This window comes from Trichogramma pretiosum, unplaced genomic scaffold, assembly GCF_000599845.2.
Source record: "Trichogramma pretiosum strain Unisexual culture from Peru unplaced genomic scaffold, Tpre_2.0 scaffold85, whole genome shotgun sequence".
In the NCBI taxonomy this organism is placed as follows: domain Eukaryota; kingdom Metazoa; phylum Arthropoda; class Insecta; order Hymenoptera; family Trichogrammatidae; genus Trichogramma; species Trichogramma pretiosum.
In genome coordinates this window covers 248,141-271,369 of record NW_019640935.1, presented here as the reverse complement: position 1 = coordinate 271,369, position 23,229 = coordinate 248,141, and the positions used below count along the sequence as shown (strand labels likewise).

Below are 23,229 nucleotides of genomic sequence, written 5' to 3'. Positions count from 1 at the left end.
GCATTACTCAGCGGAACATATAGGCATTTTCCGACGATACATATTTTCTCGGTTGAAAAAGTAATTTTGTCGCTGCACTCCCGACGTGCTCCGTACTCCGACGACAAACCACTAATGTAACGCCCGCTTGTGGTCGCCGCGTCGCTCGAACACATATCGTAAGCTCGCTCGATCGTACATAGGAACTGCAGGCGCGCAAAACGAAAAAACAACAGGTGAGTTTGACGAAAAAAAGAAGAAGAAGAATTGTACAAAAAATGCATGTATGCGTGCTGCTGCACAAGGACGAAAGCGTCGAAAAAGTGCCGTCTTTGCACTCGTTCGCTTGCGAGCAGCAGCGAAAGAAGAAGAACAAAAGCGTCATTACAATGACCTTTGCGAGGATAAAAGGTTTTATCGTCTTTTGTACGTGCGTGTGCACGTGTATGTGTACAGACAGTAGTTATGCAGTATGTAAATACTCGTCATGTACAAATATTGCTCGAGGAATTAGTGACGAAAATTATTTCGAGCTCCTCCGCGCGCGACGTGATATAGCTTTCAGGAAAAATATCGCGTATATATAAGTGAGCATCAGGCCGTCGTGCTCGAGGCTGCTAATTCGCCAAAGATCGAGAAAAAAAACATCCAGACGCACAATAGCCGCGGCGAATCACGTGCCAGTCGCTGCCAAGTAGACCATCTTTCTCTGTCTCTTATATGCACTACACTGCGCGACTTTTAAATATAAGATAATGCGCGCATTGACAATATATTCGAGGCATCCACTCGATTCCAGTTTCTTATCTGCTATTTCAATAATTGCAACGAAATGGATTGATAACTTGATTGTTTATCATAGTAAAAGTAGAAGGCGTAGGGAAAAATAAGTTGGACTTTCGCGCGCGCGGGCAAAAAGGCCGCGAGTAGATCCTCGCGCGCGATATACGCTGCTGCATACGCGCAATGGTCACATTCTACAGCTGCGCGCAAATATATAGATATGTATCCCAACGTACACACTTGCCCGCGACGCGCAATCCATATCGGACGATGATTTCTAAACCTGATTCGAGTGCAGGCCAAACGCAAGCCCATTTTTATCGCCTTTTTTTCCACCCACCGATGACGATCTGCCAATTTAATTTGATAATCATTGGAGCGAGACAGCAAGGACACCCTAATGTGCTGGCTCACTTCTTCGTTCTATGATCGTTTCTTGTCCGAGCGATTACCGATCGGATTCGGTAAACATCTGTACAAACTATTAGTGCGATGATGATTCGAGATTGGGAGAATATTTTCGCGGTAAAAATTGTAGCTAGCTAATCACTGTTACAGTAATTAATTACATTGATAAATCGAAAACGTTTTAGGGGGCTCGAAAAAAAGAATCTGACTCTGACGCTTAATACGCAATATTTTCTCTTCAACAGATATAGTTACTTTTCCTCGAATTCAATGGTTCTCTAATCTCAATTGTTAAAATATAATCAAATGATTGTATGTAAAACTCGCTCTGTGCGCCTATGTAAATATGATCGATATCTTCGATTTCACAAGCCCATCGATATGCCTCTTTAATAGTCGTATAAAAAAGCACAATTTTTACACTACGCGTTTATTAGCTTTTGACTGATTAAATAAGATTCAATAGATAATCTGATCGCTTCGCCATCAAAATTTTCCCGCATCTACGGCCTTATATGAGTATCATTGAACGTACCCACGTCGGGCATGTGAACTCATCTGAGCGGATGTGCAGTTGTCCAAAAAAGAAAACACGCTTCATTTGAAGCGCGGTGAAATCTTAATATCCATGCAGGTTCACGAATTTGACCGAGTCATACGAGTGCGCGACTCTTTTTACATTACTCCACAACAAGTCGCGTGCGTATGTGTTTGTATGTACGTGCGTCAAATCGATGTTTTGAAGAACGATTAGCCTGTCTATCTACTCGGCTTCTTCGGCATTCTGGAAAAATTTGAATTTTCCAGAAAGAAAACTCAAAGTTGGCGATGAAAAATTGCATCTCTCGACGTATGCAAACGTAGTAAACGCCGCACACGCGAGTCACGATACACACGCACAGCGTCAACAAACCAGTTTTTCTTCGAGCCATTCATAATCGATTATAACATTGCACAACATAGCCTGACAATGTATGATAATGTTTGTAATTTTTTGTACGGGGGCAGATGTATGTTTAACAGTTACTTCGGTAAATCGTGGGTAGAAAAAAAATAACAACGAATTTTCTCAAATTCAAACCAGTAGTACGCGTGGTGGCAATCTCTGGAAATTTTAAATTTGAATAAGAATCATCTAAAATGCCGACTGTGTTGATAGATGCACGAATTCGTTAATGGACACAAAAATGAGAGGCTTAATAGGAATGGGCAAAGACTTTTTCCAGAAGACTAGTTTTATTTTCGAAAAAAGTTGAACGATCGTAGCCAAAATCTTTGTTTTGTATTCAGTGAAAAAATAAAAGTTAAGAACGGAGCGATAATTCGGAGCGCTCACACGCGAAAACTGGTAATCATACAAAGTTGAAGTGTGATTAAAGTAGGTAAACATTAAGACGTTGTCAACTGTTACGGAGGTTTTTCGCCGAGTTAAAAAAGAAACTCACCAGTTCCGTCGTTGATGTAAAAGTTCATGGCGTCTAGGGCCGATTCCGTCACAACGGAGCTCATGTTTATCTATTGCACTTGACAATTTTTCAACAAATTTCACACATAGAATCACTGGAATCACAGATCACCAAAATAGCCAAATTAACAGTCGCATCGGAGCGACATGCGCGCGACAACTATACGAAAACTAGAGGAGGGTAGCGATGTTCGCTGCCCAGGAGGTCGCGATCATCGGTAACGCGCACAGTAGTACAGCGAGAGATATACACGAGCGGCTAGATCGAGAGCTCGATTGACAATGCGCAGCCGTTCGAGACGGTGCGCTGATCTCGCGCGGATCGTCGACACTTTGAAAAATCCCGGACTGCGAGGCGGATGCCCGCGCGCACCAATACAACGACGACTCGGGGGCTTTTGTCAGGCCTGCAATAGTAGTAGAGCACATGTGATGATCGTAGCGTAAGGTATAACGACGAATACAGCCAGCCGCCGCTGCGTGTACAAGCATCGGAAAAGACGCGCAGCCGAGACTGGAGGGGGAAAAATCTCCTACGCGCGAGCGGCAGCCAGCAGCTACTCCACAGGTGTTCGTGGTGGCGCATCTCACTCACACACATGTAGCCACATACATACGCGCATGTACGAGTGTAAACAGCAGTCAAACAGCGGAGCGCGCCGATAGTGTGATATATACTTGTGTCGACGCCCACGCCTCGACACGCAAGACCCGTTTTTCCGCCCAATTTTCGACAGTGGGCCCGATGGAGCGGGGCAACGTGTTTTCCCCCCACCCACCTTCTCCGCGCGACACTTTCCTTTTTCACTCTTCACATTTTTGTGCCGTGAGCGAATGCACCAATTGTCACGATGGTTGTTTTCGCCCTCTCGAAACTTGCCACTGAGATCAAAAATATCCTACGGTCTTCTCCTCGCCGATACCAGGTAAATCGAGTCGTCTTCATGAGCAATCAAAATTTAACTCGCCAAACTTTTTCCAGTTTCGTGCCTTTCAAAAAAAACAACACTCGAACTAGGCGTCGTTAGAATTAAATAATCGTATCGGCGACCGGTTCTCTCTTACACGGCGTCCGCTCGGTAAACATTGTTTTCTTCCTCGCTGTATGTGACTAGACGCATTGATTTGGATCCACGAAACTCGAAATGGACAATGCTAAAAATTCGAGCCACAGACGCCGAAGATTGAAATTATGCGTCTTCTTAATAGCAGTTTAATGGAGTTTTCACTTAAGGCGTGAAATGTAAATACAGCTGCAGCGAGACGGGAAGCGCCTCCCACCAAACGACTCGTAAATTAATTTAGGAGTACACAGTCGTATCTCGAATTTCATCAGAAACGAGATCGAGCCACAGGCTGTATCGAAAACACATCGAACCGTAAGCACTGTACGAAGAGAAACAGCTATATACAATACGCCGCAAACAGGCTGACTTCTGATTTGAAAAATAGCGAGCGAACGACTGAGCTTCGTACAATCGAAGGGACTGCAAAGTCCGAAGGAAAAGAGGCGAGCTTGCGACAGGCGCAGGTGCGGCCGGCGACGGCTCGCAGGGTCAGAGTAGCCGCCAACGTGAGGAGGGGTTGAACTTGCCCGCAGCGCGCCTCAAACGTCTCATTATTAGTCCGCATAACCCTCCCTTGCCACCTACTACTCTTCCTCCTCCTCCTCCTTCTATTGTTGCTGCTGTTCGTGTATGTATATGCATTTGTTTATAATTAGGAATGTCGAGTGCGTCGCGTGGGCTCGGGTCGTTATAAAAAGCTCGAGCATCGATTTCAACCATATATATGCTTGAGTACATTATATTTATATGTGTAGCACTGCACATTAATAGCTTTGGTATAAGAAAAATAAACGAAATTAGTGTAGAATCGATTGCGGCCCTGTGAGCAGCTGCGTCGAAGCATCATGAAAATACACAGTTTCTATAAATGGAAGGAAAATGGCATGCGCATTTCAAATTAGCGAAAGGCTCCTGTGTTTTTAGCCTCAGCTATAATAATCGCGCCTTGGTGAATGACACGAAAAACTCGATGCATATGCGGAAAGATAGGTCAGCTTATTCCAAGACACGTACAGTAGTCTTGAATCGTCGATCGGGAAACAAATATCCTTAGATGAGCGAGTTGACAGAAAAAATCCGTCACATCCGTGCTTCCACCGATCGGATACGCAGTTTCGTCTATTACTTTCTACTAATGAATAAACCTTCCTGAACGATGAGCATAGCATGTAGTCGATGGAAATTCCGCGGCTGAGAAACGAGTTTTCTAGGAGAATATGTATTTTTCTGCGCGAAATGTGTCGTCGTCGTCGGCGTCGTCGTCGGCACAGCTCAATTTATGCATCTGATACGCGTGCTGTGCATTGCACGAGCAATAAATGTCAGAGTCGTTTGTTTTTGCACTCGCGCGTTCTTTTTCGACGGAAATTTTACAATTCAGCAATGGAGCAAATATTGATCGATCGGATCAATAAACAGGCGCTGTGGATGCATTTCAAACATTTTTTTCTCTCTCTCTTCTCTTTCGTATAATCTGCAATTCATATCGCGCGAGCTCGTTTCTAGATCTTTGGAGGAATTTATCGGCTAGATGCGACGATTTTACGCAATAGTTGGCCCAATAAATCGAAGGGTCAAGTCGAACTTTCGGAGCAACTACAATTTACGAATTGTGCGTAAAAACGACGACTCCATTTGGCATCTAATTCCATTCGTTCTCCCGTGAGCGCGAATAAAATGAACTCGGCTGATGTGTGACCTTATCCTTCGCTCGAGCCTCGCCTCGTACATCTCATCGATAAATAGGTGCGTCTCGAGGCAAAGGGACGTATATAACGCATACTATACGTTGATGCCTTTGAAATAGACTGTCCATTTTTGTAGCCGATAAATTTGAACTCCGCAAACATACTCATCGGTTCGTCCGATTTTACACCATGGCATCGCGACCATAATAATTACCCGGTTACTTTTTTCTTGAAACAATGTCGTGTGTGTGCGCGAGACAAGGGAAAATTGATCGAGCGACCATCGCTCTTTGTCAAGGGTAAATTCGGGTACTCGCAGGATTTCATTAGCTATAAAGAAAAGAATATCGTGCGCCCGAGCCCCCGCTCCAGCGGCCAAAGAATTAGCCTAATGGCTTTATGTATCGATCTTATCTTGTCGACCTCGATTCGGACGCAGCACGAAACATCGCGTATCAAAAATGACTGCGCTGCGACATCAACATTCGTATACGTATGTATGTTGATGCGCGGCATACACGTGGCTCACGAGACTCTACTGGCCAATAACAATCGCTCGACACGATCAATCATTTTTCAGCTATTAAGGATCTGCGTATCAATTAAACTCTATCAATTGTAGGCACGATCTTTCTTATGCATACACTAACTCAGCTGCGCCATAGGAGCTGCATTCACGTGTAAGGGAGTGGAAATCGATGGACCTTGAGGCTTTGTGCAGGTACCTCTTATTTACATAAGTTTACGAGTGTGTCGACGATGCGCTGCAGTAATTTTAGATCGATGAAAAATCATCGAGTCGAGCTCTGTAAAGCTCGTCAAAATAAATATCTCGAGTCCAGAAATGAAATGCGAAAATGGACTGAAAAAACAGAACGAACACTCTTGATCACGCCGATGATCGTCGTCGACGAGAAAAGGACGAAAATATCGCGTCGATCACAAAGATCTCACCGACGACACAGCTGCATTATTCGTTGCCTTACGCGCTTTATTGGGGCCGTGTTGAAAAAGTATAAAAAAAGAAAACAGAAGAAAATTAAAAAGAGAAAAAATCGAGCCGCACTCGATCCATATGGCGCGGCTGAGGTCAACGCTTTATCGGAATAGAATCGCTCGCGAAAGACGCCGCGTGCAGTTATACTCGACACGATCGCTTCCGAGACGGAGTTCTCTACAACAACATTCGGTAGTCATTGTCTCGACGCACGTTATAGGTATATTTGACTCGGGTGCTCGCCCGAGCAAGTGCCAATCATCTTTTGCGTGCTGTGGATTTTCTCGTTCGTCGTTCTTGCACTCTGTCTCTCGCTCGATCTTAAAAGTTTATTATTCCTCTAGCAACAAAAGCTACCTGTACATGCAATAATAAGTCGAGCGAGCGACCGAGCTGCAGCAACGACGATCGTTTGTCCGAGATTACAAGCCGCAATAATATATTAAGAGTGCGAGAAACATCAAAGGCTATATTTTCCACGCACGTGTACGCATGTGTTGTACACTGCCATGTTGCGTACTATTGTTATTATAATTATTTTTCTTCTTATGTGTATTATACGCATCGTCCCGTGTGCAAAGCCGCGACGCGCGCAAATCGCATTCGAAAATCCTATCACGTGCACGCGCCGCAGTCATTACACTAGATTCCTGATAAAACAGCTCGTAAATATAGGCCAATAATAGATGCGAAAATATACTGGCGGTAGGATTTTTCACGCGCACACCTGCATGACGTGCACATACGATTCTCTTTACGTGTAATCCAACAAAGTAAGCCAAGTGTGTGTGTGTAAGACTTATCGCAGCAATGCAAACTGCTACGAGGCATTGTCGAACAATGATAATTCGAGAGGATTCGTCTCGTCGATAAAAAAGACGGAAAAAATACTTTGAATAGTAAAATCGTGGATTGAATTTTCGAGAAAAGCGTAAAAACGAACACATCGGGAAGATTTTCATCCTTTTCGAAAGCTATGTGGACAGAGAATATTGTCACGCCGCGATCGACGTTGATTTACAACTACGAAGTCGCGCCAATACGAATTGTGCGTTGAGAAACAAATTAAACTCGCGGGACACACGCTGTCAACAATAAATCGCTTATTATGCGTAATGTCGCACGCATACACCAACACCAACGAATTGCGACGTCATTGAAATAGAATTGTGTAATGTGACCAATAGTTCGAGGTAGCGGCGACGGCGCATCATCGTCGTCATCGCGGCATTCCTGCTCGCTTAGCGCATCGCGAGCAGCTATCGTCTCTCTCTCGCTCCCAAAGTAATTCCACCTTTTTTCGCGCTCGACAAAACTTGCCCGCCTCGTTGAAACGCGCTTGAAAATCGTCCGCCGACGACGACGACGACACGCCTTTGCTTACTACGGCTGAGTCACAATGGTACACGAGGAATCGGATCTCTCACCGATTTCAATTGCTTACGCGTACGCGTCAATTTTCAATTGCTCGCACGCGATCGGATCGAGCCTCCTAAGAGCCAATATTCATTTGCGCACGAGCCTCTCACTCACTTGATCTAGGAGAAAAAAAAACTTATTAAGTATAATATCCGATTGATTATGTCAATTGGTCTGCGTTATGTATCGACAAGTTTAACTCGAACGTGTGTCGATTTTTTTCTTAAAAATTTTATGGCACAAGGCCGATTCGCGTCAGCTAATGCTACGTGAAAAATCAAAGAGAGCGAGAGAAAAAAACACTTACGCGCGATTCAAAATGTTTTCAATAAACAGTTTGGATCAAACGCGATCAGCGCGGGCGCGCGGCCACTCGTAATCTTAGACATTTATTTCATGTACTCGTCGATACGGCTCGCTCGCCGTCTAGGCACTGTCATACTCCGTTAAAAACAAACCATATATTACATTTAAAGCACCTGTTTACCATACACACTTTTTCTCTTTTTCTTCTTCTGTGTGTATTTTTTTTCCTTTTTTAAATTCACGAGGAACGCAAGGACACGTCGGATTGTTTGACGATGTAATTTGTTTGTGTACAAAAACGCGATCGACATGCGCTCTCGGCTACTTAGCGGATCATGTGCGCGCGCAAGCCTATGTAGCACGTTATAAATAAACGATATGTAAGCACATGCAATTAGGATAAACTCCTATTCTCCATCCGACGAGCAGCGCGTGAAATTGTCCGTCTGTGTGTCTAGCTAATTTCTTTGGAATTCATCGGTCGAAATAGTTTGAAAAAAAACAAATTCCTCCACGTGAAGAAATAATCGCTCTCTTACAAATCTTAACGCGACAATGTTTCGAAGACTTATTTACAGTGTGTTTTATAGCTCGTCCATTCCTCTTTTCTTCCTTTTTTGTAATTTATTTATTTTGTTTCACGTACGCGGACGCGTAGAAGCATGCATAATTGCCTCGGACACTTTTGTCACTCGGCGCTTCGATACAACGATAATTTTCGACAGCTCGAGCGCGTGAATTTTTTGTTTTTCATAAACTCGAGGCACATATTTTCAAATCGGCGTTGCGCAATGAAAAAATCAAAACATTTTATAATATTGCACCCGGCAAAACAAGTATTTCGTATGTAGCTCTGAACGAGAGATAAATATCTCGAGCTTGGCATAAAACAATCATCCTGTTCCCTTATGAATTTTAATAGGAAAATCACAAAGCGGCTCTTCGGACAGCAGCCATCAGTCAGCTTGAAAAATTGCTTGAAAATTTCGCACGTTTTTTTTTTTTATACTTTTTTTGTTCAGCCTCGTGAAACGAGTACAGCACTCAGCGAGGCAGGAACAAGCATCGAGTCTCTATCAATATTTTCACTTGGTAAAATATACATTGAAATCGAAAAATGTACGGCGTAATAATCGATACGAGCAAAAGAGATACGAGATCAGATCATTCGCGAGTTCGAATGGATGCGCAACAATTGCGTCAGAGTTTACGTACTGTGTTATAATTTTCAAGCGTCATCGCGGTATAACTTTTTCTTTTCTCCCGAGAGCCACGATGACGATGTACAGAGGCTCGGAATTGCGAAGATGAATCGATGCATCCGCGTCGTGCACATACATATTATATAGTGGCGCGTATTTGTAATGAGTTCGGTGGAAAGAGATGGCGCGCGACGAGTGCGTGAAAATATGCACAATAAGTATCGAATCCGCATCTCTCGAGCTCGTCGAATATTAATGAATGAATTGTCGCATGTGTGTCATAAGTGGAAAGGAAAATCCCTCGCTGAGATAAAAAATCGATCCAGTTGGTCGGCGCGAAAACACGCAAGTGAAAAAGTCCCCGGGGCAATTCGCTCCTCGAAGACGTTATTCATCGACTCGCTCGATCGATCTCGACTACGTGCGGCTTCGAGAATGGATGTGCTAATATGTAGTACATCAAAGTACGGCGGAGGAATCGAAAGAAAATCGTCGTGCACGAGCACTAGTATCGAGTGTTTTTTATTCATTTCCGCGGCGATCGGCCCGTGTGAAGAATTTATGAATCGGTCCGAGTGCAGCTGCTCGCGGCACCTCACCCAAGCGATATACACAAGCGTATTCAAGCGCTAATTGCGATTGTATAATCGTCGGCGCGCGAGATTTGCATGCGATATTTATTTTTTTTATTCTTCCGCAGCTCGCGAACGGACGGATTTTGACGAATTTATCGCGCACGATTGTTTCTTAAATAGCGTGTGCGCGGGTCGATCTAATGACTCGCCGCGCGGAGGAAACGAGCTCTCGGCGGGATAATTCGCATCGCAGACTCGCGAGCAGCTGAAAATTGTTGAGCACTCGGACCGATTATGCAACGCGACGTTTTTTTTTTTCGCTCGCTCACTCGCGCACACACTCGACGCGATCTCACACGCGCGCGCAATTGTGTTTTTTTGTGCCGCCTTCGATCGCGAGCATCGGTACAAATCGGTATATAACAGCTCTCGAGCAGCAGCGGCGGCGGTGGCGGTGGCGGTGGGGCTTGGCGAGTTTCGAGCGATCGGCGTATTATCGAATTACTCGACTCGCGTGGCGTGTAGTGCGTTTCATTGTTGCATACATCGTAATGATCGGCAGCGAAAACGACTGTATTGAGTTATGGTGTGCGCGCTGCGATTCAGCTACTGTGTACATACACACATGCACGCACATTATTACAAGCGCAGTACAGACTCGCGCGATGAGCGCGTGCACCGAGTAGATTGTATCGTGTCAGGGTCGGTTGTTCACTTTTGCAGCTGGCTCACGTTCGTCGACGCGTCGTAAAGACCTCCTGCCAGGTCATATGCGCGTGTGTGTACGTCAGAGTACTCGTATACAATTGACTCGTTTTTTTCTGCCTTTTTTTGTTGGCCGCGACTCTCCGCGATAAGTAAGTATCCGCGATCGAGTTCAACTCTTTCGGATGGCGTTTTTTCCCTTGCCGATTGTTGACAATTTTTTTTCAAGGTCTCGAGCGCTTTATGTATACGGAAAGTTGATCGCACTTTATGCATTCGCTCGCGAAACAATAAGTCTTTTTTTCATGGAGCCGATTAATTATAAACGCGGTAAGATCTGAAAAAGAGAAAAAAATGGGACGAGGCGCGCACGTGCTAATGCGCGTGTCAAAGTATATATCGAGCGTGTGTTATATACACACTACGCACTCGTAGTGGAGCTGCACGTACATATATAAGTACGCATATATACACGTTCAAACGCGAGCAAATTGAGCCGAGTGTATAACGATTTTTTAATTAAAAAATGATCGTTTGACGGAAGAGGCAAATTGGAATCACATGGGTTTAAGCGGCGGCGAATGAATTTGCAAATTCAGCCGGGCAGAGCGCATGCGGTAAAAGGGCCCTGGTGCGCTCGAGAGCTCGACTGCAGCGCGCGCATATTATATTGCCTCGATTGGTCTCAATAAGTCGCGGACTATGTGTGTGTGTGTCATGTGTCGCTTATAGTCAGAGAAGAATAAGTACCGCCGTAGCTGAGCTGTACGCAGCTAGAGGATCCCGCTCGCGCTCCAGCGTACCTCTTGTAACGGGTGGCATTCGATGTACCTTCGAGAGCCTCGTTGCCTTCGAATTCGTCGAAAAATATTAATTTTTATCCCCATTCAATTGTTGATCACTCACTGTTGAAAAACCCGACGCCCCTGATTAGCGCGGATAACATGAATTGCGCGCGCAAAAACGAGGCTCGTTCGTTCGCGACACCCGGTGGATTGGCGGCGCGCATCTTCGCACTTGCGAGGTGCACTTCAATTTCATCGTGGAGCGTCATTAAACGAGAGACACTGGAAGTCACGTATCTAACGCAATAATGATCCATTCAGTCGTCTCTCTGATTGGCGCGCGAACTTTCGAGAATCGGCGCTCGACTCTGGCGGCTCTTCGAAATCGTTATCGCTTCGATCGGTATTACGGTCGAAGAAACGAATGAGAAAAAAAAATGGAAGAAGAAACAGGAGCGACTTTTCGTTTCGAGATATACATTATGACATCGCGGCGAGAGCTCGAGCGAGCTTCTGCCCAGCTGTACTATACGCAAGCTCATAAGTGACGCGATTTTGCTCGAGCGATCTCGATTGTTCGCATCCTTTCTTCGTCGTCATGTAGCGCTCGCAGCTCGTGTCGCATCGCCAACGTAACACAAAGATCGACGATTGTGAATACATATGTAATGGATTCAAGGACAAGGCAAATAGTGCGACTTTTTTCTTTCTCTCTTTCTAGATTCTAACAGGTCGTGGGTCAATATTGACCCATTCGGTAAAGGCTGCGCGCCTCGAGTCTACAATAGCTCAAGCGGAGTTATATACTTTACCTACGTCTCGAAAATAGCTCTAAACATCGATGCGACGCAGCGTCGAGTAAAAGAAAGAAAAATCCATTGATAAGTTGGGCTGACTTTCGCTCCTCTACTTTCGGAGGAGCCTCCACTGATGATATAGCTCGAGACTGGTAGAACATACATAATAGCCGATCTCCGTTCTTTTCTCGCTCGGCTGAGATCTGCTGTATAGTGCGTATGCCGATCGTGATTGATGGCTACGCGCGACGGATCTCGTCGATGGGTAATTTGGCACTGCTCATTATAATGGCAAATACCGAGAAAGATCGAGCCATCAGTTTGTATACATAATAAGCGCCATTCGGGCATGACTTGGCGCATTGTCTGTCATCTCCAAAGTGACGGAGCGCTAATTCTTTTTCCTTTTTCAATTTTTCTTTTCTTTTTTTTTCTGCACGTGCCACTATAGACGCTCCGAGATCTCCAAAACGTACGACTCGTATTAAACCGGTAATAATGTCGAGTGACTGCCTCTCACACCTGCCATTAATAATTAATAATAAATCGAGGAAGGCTAGCCGCGAGGCTTACGCGTAATAATTAAATACAAGTGTAATTGCGCCGCGTACACGATGATCAAGTAGCTACGTGTTGATTTTACGCTATTGAACGACGTGATTACATCGCGTTATCGGCCAGCTGGATCCGCGCAAATTTCTCGAAACAAAGTTTGAGCTGCAGCGCTTCTAATGGCGATCGTTAAACGAGAGAGGCCAAAATAAAGCCATCGATGTAGCTATAACATGATATAGACGCGTCCGAGCACGACGCACCGACTCGGTAATGTGCGAAGATTAATTCATTGACCTACTTCGCGGATCGACTAAAATGAAATAATGTATGGAATTAACGGCTTAAATACTAGCTGATATCCATCATCACCGTATAATGAATAGGAAAAAAAGGAGACTCGCACGCGTAATGCCTATGATCAAGTGACTGGTAAGCATCCGCGTGTGTGTCTGTTGGCGAAACAGAAAAAAATTTATAGCGTGTATGAAAATCTGATTAGCGAATTAATGCGCGATCGAGCATCGATGGACAAGTGGATTTCGTGTTAATCAAGTCGCGCATACTCCGGGGGCGTGTACATGGCAGGAAACTATCAATGTTACACTCGCTTCATACGCGATTTTCGAACATTTTTCACTCGAAGCGACGAAAAAAAAGGTAAGAGAGAAAAACAAAGAACACGAGCGAGCGAGGGGGAAAAGTGAAATCGTTAAAATTCGAATCGATATAATAAGAATTGCGAAAGTAATGAGAAAAATAGTTTAAATCTTCATAAATCAACACTCGCTTCCTTATTAAAAGCGCGATCACGTGCGTTCATAATGGAACAATTTGGAGGAATTGAAATTATCGCAGTATCACTCTCTCGTCGACGCGACGCGTGACGGAGCTAGTTCGCGCGTACGATTCGTTTTATTATTTTTAGAGAGAATAAAAAATCCAAAAACCAAGCGGATCGATCGAGTCGAGAGACTCGAGTTCCGAAACTATTCGCACGTGCGCGCCGAAAAAAAAGGTGTATCAACGCGTACGAGCAATAATAAAACGTCACCGCACGCCCGAGTGTATACTTTCAATTAAAACACGTCGCGCACGTAAACGACTCATTACACTGTCAACGCGGTTATCTTATCGAGTCAAATTTTCGCGCTAGCAATTTTCTCTTATTTACGCTAAAAACAGCGCGTAGTAGTGGTAGTAAGTCTGTAGTGTAGTAGCTGCAGTCGGAGCGAAGCGTTAAAAAGCCCGTTCTTGACTGTATGCGTACGCCGAGTCTCGCTGTACGCGCACGAGGCGGCAGCAAATTACGGACTCTCTGAATGGAGCCAATCTACATAATATATTGAAGCTGCCGCCGTGTCGAGTTGAAAAGTAAAAAAGCTCGAGCTGTTACGTAAAAGTCAGCCACGGTAGTAGTAGTAGTAGTAAAACAGTTATATTAAAGTTGTGTAAAAAGCAAACGGCATTTCTTCATAATGCACGAGCCGATCCCTAGGGTCGATCGCGTGATCGGTATATCATACGTGAGACACAGAGACGAGTGCGAGATCTGATAATGGGCAAGTTGAGCAGGTGCAGACAGCCGGCCGGGGAAAAGATCCGAGCGAAAGCGATCGGAAGAGCAATGCAGCGGCAGCAGCCGGTTCTGCGCGCGCGTTAACCCATATGCCAGACGGCGCGGCGCGGACGGTCCGGTCTGTGTTTATAAATCGTTCCAGACTCTCGAGGTATTCGTCGCCGCCGCCTTTTTGAAATTCAAAAGCTCGCGATTGATGGACAGGGCGTGCACGATAGCCGCCTCGATGCGAGAAAAAGGAAGAGAGGAGACGAAAAATGCAACGACTACTGGAGGTCCGTCTCTCTCTCTCTCTCTTTGCGATGAACATGTCTGGCTGCACGCACACGTGTGTCTGTGCGATGGCTTCGAGGCACTGCACGGCGAAACTCGCGCCTCTACGTATAGATATATACCAGAGAATACAGATATAAATAAAAATACGACGTCGCAGGCGAACTGGTCGCGACGCTCGAAGCTCGCTCGACTTTCGACCGCGCGCGATCGATCTCGAGTCACGAGCACATCGCGAGTACATACAGCCGCGTTTTCTCTTATTAATTTCAGCGCGTGCGCTACGTATATCCTGCTCCTGTTGCCGTGCTCCTGCGGACAGCTGACACTTGCTCTTGATTTCCCCCAGCCGCGCGCTTATGCCGTCGTCCCGAACGTAATCGCTCCGCGGCGCGATGGACAAAAAATTCGGACTCATTCGACTCGAGAAAGAGAGAGATAAAAAAACGAGAGCATCGTACCCGGCAACGATATCGCTTACATAATGATTGGCCAGGACGAAAATAAATCGGAGAATTGGGCGTGTTGCACAATGTTTTAATCGAGCGTCCGATTCGGGATACATAAGCGAGCTATGCAAGCGTCGAGCGATCGGTCGCCGATCGCCGATATCTCGCGTGATTGTCCTCGTTTTACATAAGTCGAGCAGCCGTCGCCGCGCAATTATGAGCGTAGCATGTAGTATTTACTCGATGCGGCGATCCTTGGCGTCGGGAAAAAGGACGACGACCACCGGCGATGAAAATTGCTTCGGACGGAGGAGACCTGATGCTGCTGCTGCTTCTGCTGCTAAGAGCGCAGCTGAGCCAAGGTTAAAAACGCTTCCACGCAAGACACATTTCAACGAGAGCCAAATTAATATTTTCGCGTTCGCATACATTGTTCGATCGCGATCGCATCGGCTTGTCGATCACGTATAAAACGACGCTTCGATTTTATCGTCCCTACGTGCGAGCGTTAGCGTATTATATACCGCGCACATATAGATCGGCACGATGTCGAAGACGTCGCAGACGCAAGCAGCAGGGAGGCTAAAATGCCGAGTCGATGCGGCGTACTTAGAATATCGCCAGTGGCGCGGATATCGGCGCGGCGCTAGATTTTCGGAACTCGGCGCGACGGCGCTCAACGCAGAGAAAGTTACGTGCGCTGCCGCGCGCGGCATTCTGCAATTCCTTGCCCCCCATGTATTTAGCGGGCAAAAGCATATTCATTGTTTTTTCGCGCTCCGCAGTTAATTTTTAGAAAGTTTGTCATCGCTCGCTATCGGACAGTCGGTCGGATTATTCTCACTGGCTCTCTGCTGCTGCTGCTGCTGCTGCTGTAGTCCGTTTTTCCACCTGTGCATATAAAAGTTCCCTTGTGCCGCGATTCGACGCAGAGGACTGATTCTCTCGTTTCTCGAGGCTTTTACATTCGTCGTCGGCACGTGCGTGCACGATGTGCCGTACGTCAATGATCGCGACCATCCGCCCCGACGTCGGCAATTCACGTCTACGACAAAGACAGGCTACGAGTACTGTCGGCTAATTGAACGACGTTAATTGATTAGCAATTCCAATAAAATTATAACCATTAATCGTTATTTTTAGCACGGCTTAATGATTTTCTTTGTCAGGCGTGGTACATGCTTGAACCCGACCACTTTCATTCAATTTGACTTATCTGGTCAGTTTCGTTTTTTTTTCGCTCGAGAAATTGGCTCAATTATTGCCGATTCGATTTGGGAAAGAGAAAGAAAAAGTGCCGCGCGCGCGAAATGTGTATAAGCCTCGAGCAGACGTCGGACATTCGTCAACGCCGAATTCAACAGTATATCCGAAATTTTCTCAAATAAAAACGAAAAGTGCATTAGTATTCCGAGTGCCGAGTCGTGCGCGCGGAGAGGCCAGAAAACGAAATTCATACTCTTCGCCTCTGCGATCATGCCGATTTCTTCGAGCTCCGCGCGTATATTATACGTTCGAAAAAATTGAAAGAAAAACACATATCGGCAACGAAAACAAAAGTGCCACATACATAAACGCTGGGTAAGGTCCGCGCGATGAGTAATGTACATACAGATGAATACCAAACGCGCCCGTGTGAGTTTGTTTCAGCGTGGATACGTGTGGGTTTGTATGTGTTTGTGTGTGTGTGCGAAGCGAGTCGAGAAATGCAAAGCAAACGAAATTTCACTTTCAGAACTCGTTTCGCGCGTTGGCACAGGTAGGCCAGGCCACCGCCAAGTCGAGTAAAGAATAAAAGAATGTCGAACGAGTTTGAATGATTATATCTTATTAAGAGTCCACTGAATAAGCTCTGAAAGTTCGGCTGGTGCTGCAGCGAGCGACGAGGAGAGAAGGAAAAAAAGTCGCGAGACTCGATTAAAAGTTTGATTCATTAATTTTACAATTTAATAGTAAAGAGCAATCGGGAGAGCTGCGCCGGACATCGCGAGATCGCGAGGAGAATTTATTTGCCCGCAGCTCGTTTTACAAGATTACAATGTGTACTTATGTAGCCACGCTCGGACAGACGATCGGACATTTGTCAATTGGGCGCTCACGGCGAGAAAAAGTCGTAATACGCGCGGCTAATTAGGTCGATTATTTTTCATGCACGGCTCGAGTCGACGGCCACAAAAACAGCACAGCACGTGATGGCTATACGCGATCGGCAAGTAGGAGAGAGAGAAATGACCGATCGTCCTTATCAGCTGCGATTATGCAGCCAATGCGATTGTGCAGTTTAGGTTCAATCAACTTGTATGTAAGTAAGCGGTATACATATTTACGGACGTGCAGAGCTGCAGGCGGAACTCGTATAGACTCTTCCATAGTTGATCCGAGCTGGCTCTAGGTGTGCGGATGAGCAGTGAAAGAGAGAGATCGATCGATCGATCGATCGACCAGTTAACCGAGCCGAGCTTTATTATCCGCGGCGCGCAAGTTTTCTAGGCGCGATTACGGCGCTAATTCGCGATTGCGCAAGCCTCAAAGATTGTTTGCTCGCTTTGGCTTTTGCAAAATCTCGCGACTCGCGCGACTGCCTCCTATATATATAATATATCGCTTGAAAACTCTGCACACTCACACGCACGCGTGTAACGATCGACATGTACGGTATTTATTATAAATTTTTTTACGTAACGAGTCTCGATACACTTGAATATTTGTCCGGCTTAAGATGGGAAGCTATACTCTCGACTATACTCGGACGAAATCCTTACCCTAGGCTATTCGATCGGCTCGGAGCATGTTATATCGAGATTCAACGACAGCCGATGACTCCGTGAAAAAAAGAAGAAGACGACGACGACGACGGAAAAGCCACGATCTCATCGCTGTATATATTTGCTTATTATAATCGAGCGTCCGCGTGTAATTGTTTTGTTGGATTTCGCTTCGATTAATCGGGCAAGGCTGTTGTACATGTGTACGTTGTGCGCGCGCGTGTAATGACGCTGCTCGAGACTTGGACACACACGTATAGCATAATGCGATTATAATTTCGGGATACACATGAGCGAAATAGCATACGCGCGCGCGTGTGTGTGTTCGTTTCGAGCGTCGAGCTTGCGTAACAACGACACGACAGTTGGACACAATTTTTGAAATAATAGAGACATGTATGACAAAAAAAAAGGAAAAAAAAGGAAAGAGAAAAAAAGCTGAATAATTGAATTAGATCCAGTGCGTAGCTCTATTGTCCCGAGACACGTTGACACGTGCGATCGGAAACCGTAGCGATCGCCGCCCTACGTACTCGCGTCAATTGGATTATTTCGGTGGAATATGGATAAATAAAGGAAACGATCGGTTGCAACGTTCGGTGGGCAAAGGCGAATGGGACCCGATTATTTGCACATATGGTCTTTCTAGAAATCACTCGACGACTTGGCGTGGCGTGGGTCTACGCACGCTCACAGGTACACGTGCACACTAATTGGCATTTAGCGATGGAAAAAGTGCAAGTGCAGTGGGCAGCCCGCTATATGTAGCAAACAGCAGAACTATATATTTAACGAGCTCGCGCGGGCATTGCCTAATTCACATGCATATCGGAATTGGCTTAGTATTACGCGCACTTGGCAATCGCATTTTATTTTTGTGATATTTATAAAAACAGAAAGAAAGAAACGAATTACGGTTCAATCGGCGGCTTTGCATAAGTGCGCGCAACCTTTGAAACGATGACCGAAGCAGAAACCGAGAGGGAGAGAGAGAGAGAGAAAAAAGAAGTTTCAAAGCTCACGCGTACTGCACTCGTATACGTACAGTACTGTATATGTAGGAACGAGTACATAACGCACACAGCGAACGAATGCAACCTTGGCCGATGATCGTTTTATTGTACATTCATGTAATCAGTTGACTCGATGACAAGCCGCTACTTATACACACACACATATCAAGTCACAATGTGGCCATACATAAATCGAGGCGGCATAGGCGCACGCAGTGCACAGATCGTCGTCGCGCGCCTTGCAGTCAGTGAAAGTGACAAGGAGATGAAAGGAGCTGACCGATGGGCCGGTGATACAATGTCGGGCACGCGCTCCTGGCGCACCACGAGTCACAAGAGATGCGCCGCGATGATCGCGCGGTGTGCGTTTTTGCCGCGCGCACACATCGACGCACACGTGCTCAACGGTATCTCGCTCGACGCGATTACGCCGCCTAGACCAGTTGTAAAATTTTATCCACAACTCGTGCGCGGCTACTCGCAAGGCTCGTACTTGCAACGATTATTAACGATTATTTTTTATTATTACATTGTATAACGTTTCGAGTTTTGCAAAGGAAAAGAGAGAGAGAGAGAGAGACAAACACGTGCGAACGCGAACGAGCAACAAACATCTATACGTCACGCGTCTCTCTGCGGCTTTTACTCGCGGTGCATGCGTCTGTGTGTGTATGCTTTAACGCCGCGTTAAATTTATACTCTTGTTTGTTGTTGTGCGGCGCGCGGTGGAATCCGAGCGAGAAAATCTGCGATATTTTTAAGCTCCGACGAGAGGCGTACTTATGTATATATACGTCGAGCGCGCGATATAAAGAAGAAAAATCGAATCGTGTCTGCGAGGAAGGAAAAAAGCCTCGCGCGACTGAAAAGCCAAAAACAAAGACCGAGAGTCGTGTTATCTGCGTGACGAGAGTAGCGCGCTTATTAGTCGAGTGCACCGTATAACACACGCGAATCGACCTTAGAGAGCCTATCGCTCAACGAGCTCCTTTACCTCGCTGCAGATTGTCGTACTTAGGCGCGCCGATATAGTAGATCGGTAAACGCAGGAAATGTCAACTTTTGACGCGCTCGAAATTTGCGCAACGTAATAGCGAAAAGCAAAGAGAGAGAGACAGAGAGAAAGAAGGAGAGAAAAGAGACATCGCGCGCAACAGAGTTTTCCACAAATTTCACTGGGTTTTTGTGCCAATTGCTCTTGTGCGACTGGTTCGCAAGTGTATAAAGACTCGCGCGCCGCGGGACGGGTTTCAGCTTGAGCGGCGGCAGTGCACGTGCATAATTTAATCGTGTCCAATGCATTTGTAAAAATACAAAACTAAAAAGAAAGATAAAGACGGAAAAACAGAAAAAATATAAAAGAGGTATAAACGACTCGATTGACGAGGCGAACATATGAAAAAAAAAAAAAAAAAATTCCACTCACATATAAAGCCGATAAGAAGCGTTTATTTTGTTTTGGTCGCGCGCGCGCGCGCGATTCTATGTAACAGCCCGATGACAGGAGCTTGGACGATGATCCTCGCCGAGCGCAATTGCGACATTTTTTCGGCTTTATTCACCGAGCTTACGTCTAAGATAGTATAAGATGCATGATATACCGACCATTGTTATTCGAGTGGGGCTGCAGCTGCTGAAGATGCACGTAGTAGTGATGATGGTGGAGTATGCACTCCAAGTCGGTGCAGTTGAGCATGTTGGCCTCGGGTTAAGCGCTGCGGGGGTAGGAAAGCAGCAGTAGAGTCAGTCGCAGTCAGGAGCAGATCATCGCGTTGTCTCGAGCGCGTACACTATATACCGCCAATCGGGAAACTGGCCCGAATCGAGCACACATGCACGGATATTTATTTTTATTGTATAAGATACGCGTGTCACTATGAGGAAGCGAGGTGGCGATCACCCCATGGCAATGCTGCGCTCCGATGCGTTGACGCGTATACGTCGTCGTTACCGATGAGCACGATCCTCGGCACCGATCGAATAACTCCGAACAGTGCAACGGAATTTTTGTCAATATATATTGCTATAGGTAAAACACACTCACACACACACACACAACTAGATGGGTATGTACTATGTAGTAGAGTCAGCGCAGTGCCGAATCGCTACGGAGTGTGGTGGGCTGCTTCGCTGTCGTCGTCGCTGCTGCAGTACAGAAGCAGACTACCGCCGAGTAGCTGAGCGCGAGCCTCGAGGTGCACGAGTGGTGTAGTGGCGCCGCTGCCACTGCCACCGCCTGCCACTGCTGCTGCTGCTGCTGCTGCCACAGCTACGTTGGGCATCATCGCGACAGTCGGATCCTCTCACTCGGGCACCGGTCACTCACTCGTTTGCACGGCTCGCTCGCTGCGGTGTATACAACACCGATCTGTCTCGTGTACGCGGCTCGTGGCGCGCGGCCCTCGGCGAGCAGCCCAGCTGGCCTATACTACTTATAGATACTGCGCTCGTGACTCGCGAGTGAGCTGCAGCCGGCCGGCGCACGAGCTGCCGAAATTATACGCGCGGATCCGAGAAAAAGGGTCGAGGAGATCTGGCTGGCGAGTTCTTGTATTACCTCGTTCACTGGCACCGAGACACTTGATCGCGGCACGTATAAGCCCCGGCACTCGCGGGCAAAAATGGCAACGGCGATGATCGCGAGCGGCTTTCTCGATTGTTTTTTGTCGCGCTCCTCTCGAGTTTATGTATTAGGTATGATCCACTGCCGATCGAGCGACAAATAATTGCAGCTCGCAAGCTCCCAAAGCCGAGGCGATTTCCAGCGAGTCTCGAGCTGCTGCTTGCCCGCGAAGCGTTAACGAGCCACTGAAGCACTCGAGGAAGCAACTATATGTATAGAGAATCGTGGCTGCGCCTGCACGCATATTGGCGCGCTCGTCTGCACTGGCTGCTTTCTTCGTCGCGCGTAGCATACTTAGCGTACACGCTTTTGTAAGTGTGTGTGTGTGTGTGTGTGTGCGGGACATTCTGCACTGCACTCGCATATACACACGCTCGCGATCGCACACGAATGGCAAAATATAACGACGTGTCTACTTTGTGTATACCTTATACATACGTGTATACGCGTATATGCGCGTCATTCCACTCTTCGTCGTTCTTACTGTGCAGCACATTGAGCGCAGTACTGGCCGGCCAGTCGATTTGTTCTCGCCGTTTTCCACTCTCTGCGCTTCTCTCTCGCACACTCTTTTCCTTCTGGTGCATTGTATTGTGCTCGTGTTTGTGTTTATAAACATGCACACACATTCGCGTGCGCTCGAGTACTCGATCTATACTTATAGGCGCTCATAAGTGATGTAATACTGGCAGAGCTTACCGATGGACGTGCTCCGATTATCGCAGCTCTGCGCAACGATCGGTGTTGCTGATGCGGTTACTGCTGTTTTCGCTAAACAGCCACTGCAGTCGCTCGAATCATTTCGATTCGTCGACCTATGTCGACTGATTTTCTTTTTATTAGATCCTTTTATTAGATTTTTTATTAGATTCTGAATTTTGCTTCACATTCTTAAAGAAACAAAACGAAATATTGACATGGTCTGACTTTGGCTTCAACTAAGAGTTAATAGTAAGAGTCATCGATATTGTAAAAAAAACGCACCTGAGTACGTAGTGACCTCGAACACGCAAATTATTGTAGCAGCCGATGAAAATCGTCAAGTGTAACGAACTTGAACACACGTGCGCAGCTGGAAAATATCAGACCTTTTCGCATTTATGCTCGAATTAAAGAGGGGTCGCCGTAAATCTAGCGATGCGAGTCCAGAAAGAAAAAACATATTATTACGGCAGTGCGTGATTCGTAATCTCGTCGAGTGGCAAAGGATAAAACTCGACAACCACAAATGTTTTAATTTTATAGGTAACCTTCGCCCTAATGATCGTGATCGTGGAAAATAAATCTAATAAGCAAAAAGCTATAATAAATACGCGCACACGCAACAACCGCAAAATATTTCAGTCGAACGGACGTTTTATCCGATCGTTCGGCCGAGTAATTATAGCGGTTGAAATCGCATAACGCATAATGTCATCATTAGCGGTGAACACGTGCACAGGAGCGTCGATTTTCGATCGCTTGTGCGATATAATAATAATCAACACCAAAAGCAAAATTTGCACCTGAGAAGAAAAGATTTTCATTGACATTTCGGTGTACCTTTACTAGCTCATCCGAGTGCCCGGCTATAAAATCCATCACGAGCAATATGTTCGGTCGCTAAGCAAGAAGATTCCATGCAGTAAGCAAATGTTTATACGTTGCTTAATTTGAGGTACAGTGAGTTCAAAAACTATTATACAATTCCAGTTTTAGCCGAATCATACGAATAAAGCTATAAAATTTCGAGACAAGTTAAATGGAAAAGTATTCATACCATTTGAGTGCAAAAATCTGATCTGAAGTCTGTAACGACT

At 46.0% G+C, this 23,229-nt stretch overlaps 1 protein-coding gene across 5 annotated transcripts in view; it reads right to left on the bottom strand.

Annotated features, from left to right (window-relative positions):
* The window catches only part of LOC106659302 (putative uncharacterized protein DDB_G0274535), a 71,127-nt gene extending 50,307 nt beyond the window's left edge, over positions 1–20,820 (bottom strand). The window contains exon 1 of one of the 5 annotated variants that reach the window (XM_014381760.2): positions 20,413–20,820. In XM_014381760.2, the coding sequence (XP_014237246.1) occupies positions 20,413–20,503 (91 nt within the window). In that variant the 5' untranslated portion in view covers positions 20,504–20,820. Of the gene's footprint in view, positions 1–2,615; positions 2,888–20,412 lie in introns of those variants that run through there. The other 4 variants (XM_014381764.2, XM_014381765.2, XM_014381763.2 and 1 more) reach the window with 4 other exon arrangements.
* Between the last annotated feature and the right edge of the window lie 2,409 nt (positions 20,821–23,229).